General features: G+C 32.7%; 1 protein-coding gene across 1 annotated transcript; it reads right to left on the reverse strand.

Annotated features, from left to right (window-relative positions):
• Window positions 1-252: 252 nt before the first annotated feature.
• LOC128191270 (multiple epidermal growth factor-like domains protein 9) lies at window positions 253-4,524 on the reverse strand. Its single transcript, XM_052863353.1, has 4 exons — window positions 4,240-4,524; window positions 3,987-4,065; window positions 3,401-3,562; window positions 253-1,546 (listed from the first exon to the last, which is right to left on the reverse strand). Exons 1-4 carry the CDS (start codon window positions 4,522-4,524, stop codon window positions 876-878), a joined length of 1,197 nt encoding a protein of 398 aa, XP_052719313.1. The 3' UTR covers window positions 253-875.
• Between the last annotated feature and the right edge of the window lie 1,114 nt (window positions 4,525-5,638).

Genomic DNA, 5,638 nt, shown 5'->3' on the forward strand with positions numbered 1-5,638 from the left:
GCAGGGGATTCTTAAAAAAATTATCTTTCTCAAAAATTTTAAAACGTAAAATTATGTAAAATTTGAAAATTCTAAACCGATGGATGAAAGTATTTTGATATTTTTAGTGCTTTAATGTACTTTAATCCACATTAATATCGACACAGATGGTCCATATCATCAGCGTAAAGGCCAAAAAAAAAACAAATAAAGAAAAGAAACAAATAAACAAAATAAAGCATAAAACATGCATATATGAAATGATTTTACAGTTTATAAATTTATAGCAACACACTGTTCATTACAGGCCTGAACTAGCAAAGAGGCGACATTTGACACTTCCTAATGAGCAGGTTTATAAACGTGACCTACATGTACATTAACACATTTTCCCAGTAACATTGTAAATACAAAGCTACCTAGAAAAAATGCACAACAAAATTAAAAAACTTGAACAAGATGAACCTATGTCAAATTACTTTTATTTTAATACCTTTCGTCTAACAGTTTCGTTACACTATAATCAAAAACTTTATCTGTCCCTAATATGAAAACCAAATAATTAATTTTTTCACAATGGAATACCCTTTTCAAAGTTACATTTGTACTAAATGCATCAGTCATGAAGCCAGGATATTTATCATCTCTTTGAATAAGATGCTGGCCAGTTATAAGATTTAGAGTAAAATAGAAAAGAATAATTCAAATAATGAAACAGATAATAATTAACAAGATGTAAAGCCCACTGAAAAGACTATCGGACACAGTTTTAATTATTAATTTCTAAAGTCTGATCATTATGATTTTAAGACGTTAATGTTGGACAGTTCTTGAAGGATGTTGCTCCCTTTGAGTCGCTGTAAATCGCTTTTAACAGTGTTTACAACTCTTTATCCTCAACATGGGTCACATTTCGTTTCACCAATGGTGTCCTGACAAAATCCGATTGGACATGGAATGCAATTGCTTTGACCTGATTCTGGTTGGAAGTGCCCTTTTGGACAGTCAAGGCAGGATGTTGCTGCTTCAACATCGCTGTAACTACCAGCTTGACAAATGTCACAAGAAGATTTACCATGGCTGCTTTGGTAAGATCCGATTGGACATGCGATGCAATTGTCCTGACCTGATTCTGGTTGGAAGTGCCCTTTTGGACAGTCAAGGCAGGATGTTGCTGCTTCAACATCGCTGTAACTACCGGCTTGACAAATGTCACAGAAAGATTTACCATGGCTGCTTTGGTAAGATCCGATTGGACATGCGATGCAATTGCCCTGACCTGGATCTGGTTGGTAGTGCCCTTCTAGACAGTCAACGCAGAATGTTGCAGCTTCAACATTGCTGTATTTACCGGCTTGACAAATGTCACAGAAAGATTTACCATGGCTGCTTTGGTAAGATCCGATTGGACATGCCGTGCACTTGCCAAGGCCCGGAACTGGTGTATAATATCCAGCAGGACAGTCAATGCAAGAGCTAGATCCTTTTTTGTTGTAGTATGGCAAATACTTTCCTTCTTGGCATTTTTTGCAAACATTACCATCCAAGTACGTTCCATACCAACATACTGAAATATAGAAACACGAATCAAATTCAATTTGTAGCAATTAAACAATTAAAAAAAGAGAGAAATCTTCTTATTTACCCAAAAATGCTTTATGTCAAGTATGAATGAAATTGGCTCAGTGATTCTGGAGGAGTCGGAAATGTAACTAATTTACAGACAGGCAGAGGCCGAACAAAACTGATCAGAAAGAAAAGCTCACTTAACTTTCACTTCAGGTGAGCTAAACAAACTGTCAGGGTATTCTGTGTTAAGGTTGAACATGACCTTTTTATAATATTTTCATTTTTTTTTATCCCTGCATCGTGAATATTTCCACCACGTATATACAGAACTATATTTTCATTTTATATGATAGTCTTCTATTTGGATATTTAATTCCAAATTCTTCAGTTGAAAAGAGGTAGAATGTTGCAACATTTTCTATATATCTATTCAACTGTCGTTCGACGAATGTCTTGTGTATTAATTTTGTTAAGTAAACCAACAAAAAATAGTAATATCGGGTTACATATATTCAATGTTTTGAAATTTTAAACCAGATTATTTTAAAATGAAACTAAAACACCATATTTTTATGATATATGTATAAGACATGAATCTCCGTCTGTTTCACACTCATAATGAGCATTACATAAAGATCAGTCTATGATGACACCGGAAGTAATTTAAAACCAGAGTAATGAGTTATGAAATGAGAAAGTAATGCTAAAAACTGAGAATGGTGACGAGGTGTTTAACAATTCTTTCGAATTGTTTAAAAGTAGTTAATGTACATATAATACTAACACCAGGATGAACACTGAAGAATTTAGTCTTCTTCATAAATTCATTTTTTATTTGAAAAATAACAAACAAAACGTGTTTACTACGTTCTACGCGCAACAGACAAGTTAACTTTTACGTAAATATAAATGAAACATGTCGTTACATCTGATGTCTATACTGTTTTACTACGTTATTACTGATACAATTTTCTGTAAAACTGTTTTGTTAATTTCAAGAGAGTTCCAAGTATACCTGTTATACTATTGGTTCAAAAAGTCATATCATTGTTGGATTCTCCCTATTTCAGAGATTTTGGTTGTTTGTAGTTAGTTAAATAAATAATAATATTTGTAAATTATAAGCTGTTTTATTTTACAAGAAGCCCACAGTCCTTGATGGTAACCTGAGTACCATAGCCCTTAAATTGACATGTCGGAGTTTCAGCTTCATTTTGAAGTCTGAAACCTTATCTGAGACTACTCTGACTGTTGCTCTGCTTTTATCATTCGATGTTTGAAAAACATTAATTTATAAAAATGTAAGGGGGGGGGTACAAGAGTCAGGATGAATTTTAAATTGCTAATGGGTGACAAACAGCAATTATCAAAAGTAAATGGCGATATTTATAAGGGAGAGTGTCAGGACAATCTCAGATTATTTAATATATTTCTCCAGGGGCAAAAAATTGTAAACTTTGGGTAATAAGAGACCCGAATGTCTTTAAGAGTCAATCTTTTATAGTATTTACAATTTCACTTACAGAATAATGCATACAAAAAACATAAATCTTATTTCTACAAGTATAGACTGCACAGGATATCATATTTGATTTTCATAAAATAGAAAACATATTTAAAGTGAAACGAAACTAAAAATATGTTATACAATAAATCAATTAATTATCATCTACTATTACTGGAAATCGTATTTATTTTCATGAATCCATGAACAAAGAATAAATCAAGAAATTCAATCGCTTATTATGTATTTTTTCTTTACATACTCAAGGTACATGTATATGTCAGATCAATATTGTGCCATAAAAAGTGTGTTTATACTTAACCATGGTGTATTCATTTTGTTACTTACCGCAACTGCTGTAATTTTTTACCCATTGTCCGTCTGTATCACATGTGAATAACTGTATACTGTCAGTTGGTGGTACTGTACACCATAACCAGTGGGAAAGACCAACTTCTCTTCTGACATGTTCTGGCGAAATATCCAGTATCGTAGCAGTCGGGTCGCACTCTACATTAACAAAAGAGACAAAGCTAAGTAAAATTTAACGGTTTCGAGATATGTAATTGATGATTTACATTTCGGGAAATCACAATGGGTTGCGTTTATTAAACTATCGTTAACCTCACAAGAATCCGACGATATGTCTTTTCTCAAAATCAGGGAATGTTATTACATTTGGTAGGGATTGTAATTTTTTTGTATTTTCATAATAAAAAATTTATAACACCAGGTGCCTGTTGTCATTTGTAAATGTAAAATTTGATAATGAAATGCCTTTTGACATGTGACTAGATGTTTAAATTTTTATAACATATTTAGTGGGGTTTTTTTGTTACTCAGTAAGCAGAGCTTGCATTAGTATAAAAAATATATAAAAAAAAAAAAAAAACAACAAGCGATTCTTAACTCTTACGTTATTTTTTTTTTTTACCTGTTATTATACAAGCAGGTTGATTCATAGAGGTCAAAACACATTTTTCGTTAGCATTGCAAGAAAGATTGCAAAATCTCTGGAAAAAATAAAAATAAAAACCATTACCAATAGAGTATTTAAAACTCAATCAGAGCTAATATGTCAAAAAAGTACATCTTGGTAAAATACAAACAAGCAATATATATAAAAAATGTGTACGTGTGAAAAAGTAATGTTATAATGCTACATGTATTTTTGGTTCATCACTTACCTTACTACATGAAGCCAGCGAGAAGCAGTGGGACCTGTCCATGTAGACGTATTCGGCGTGAATAGCCTTACCAGGACCAGAAATGTGCTGATAGTTCAACTCACAAGAATAGTTATTCTTGTTGTAATTCACAGACTGACAATTTGTGTAAGCTATACATTCTTTGCAACAAGATCTCTCTCCAGTGTCATTAAATAACTTTAGTAGTTGGTTATCCACGCGGTAACCGTAATCATACTCCCCAGCAATAAGAGACAGGACAGACAGTAGGACAAATACCTCCATTTTCATCCTGTGCTTCAAATTATGTCGACCGTATTCATATCAAATTCCTACTTTTATTATATATAAAGAAAACATCGAACCAAAATTAATGGGCTACAGAATTAAAGGATGTGAAGAAAAAATTTTGTGAAACGCGAAGCCTTTGATATATTAATTATAGAACGTCTGTATAAATATTGTTTCTTCTGAAAACAACTAACTTTTTAGAACTTCTTTGAAATAGGCCATGAAGTGTCCTCTGGCTACTTTTGCAAATATTTGATGTTCTTTAATTCTTTGATGCGAGAACAACTTAGTTTTACGACTTATCTGTTTTCGATTAAATACATCTTGGGATCAGTATAACATGTTATTGTTTAAACTAGAGCACGGGTATTTAATGTCTTATAGTATGGTCAAACTTATCAGAAAATGTAAAATGATTTTTGTAAGACTAATGGAAGGAAATCCCACGAGGAGGACATGAAGAGAGGGGTTCTTTACGTACATACAATTCCTGCCCCCCCTCCCCCCCCCCCCCCCCCCCACATGTAACCTAATGATGATTTTAATTTCATAGAATATGTTCAAATCAAACTACGGAGAGATCGTGACAATTAATTAACCACCAAATACCAAACTTTGCAGGACAAAAAAGAGTTTATCTGAAGGGGGGGGGGGGGGGGCATCGTTAACATTTTCCAGACATATCTGCCTGTACCAAAACACCTTGTATATACATGCAAACACTTAAAATAAATTACACAACAGACGTACTACTGTTGTAGAAATGTATAAGTCACGTACAAAAATCATACTTTTTAAAACCTCTATTACACCAGCAATACTTTTTGGCAGAATTTCTAATTCAGCTTACTCAAAAGCAACTAAATTTGTCGTCTAAATTAGTATAAAAATAAAATATTTTTAATTTTTTTTTTAATTCTTCATTATCCCCCATTGAAAGAGGATATGGCCGTTCATTTTCACAAACTTGAATCCCCTTCATCAAATATTGCATTATTGCTCTAATGCAATATATTTACTCGGAACTAAAATAGTCCAATCTCCCTAGTTTTTATTTTACGTTATAGCCATGACAATCTAAAATTTCAAAGCTTATTTCAATATAACA

The sequence above is a fragment of the Crassostrea angulata genome, chromosome 7 (genome assembly GCF_025612915.1).
Source record: "Crassostrea angulata isolate pt1a10 chromosome 7, ASM2561291v2, whole genome shotgun sequence".
Taxonomy (NCBI): Eukaryota; Metazoa; Mollusca; class Bivalvia; order Ostreida; family Ostreidae; genus Magallana; species Magallana angulata.

Bases quoted from the DNA above. Each gene is read 5' to 3' on its own strand.
- LOC128191270 (XM_052863353.1), bottom strand. From the start codon at position 4,524: ATGGAGGTATTTGTCCTACTGTCTGTCCTGTCTCTTATTGCTGGGGAG. The intron at 3,563-3,986 runs GTAAAAAAAAAA...TTGTTAATGTAG, and splicing joins ACCTGCTTGTATAATAACAG to AGTGCGACCCGACTGCTACG. The intron at 1,547-3,400 runs GTAAGTAACAAA...TCTATATTTCAG, and splicing joins AAAAAATTACAGCAGTTGCG to TATGTTGGTATGGAACGTAC.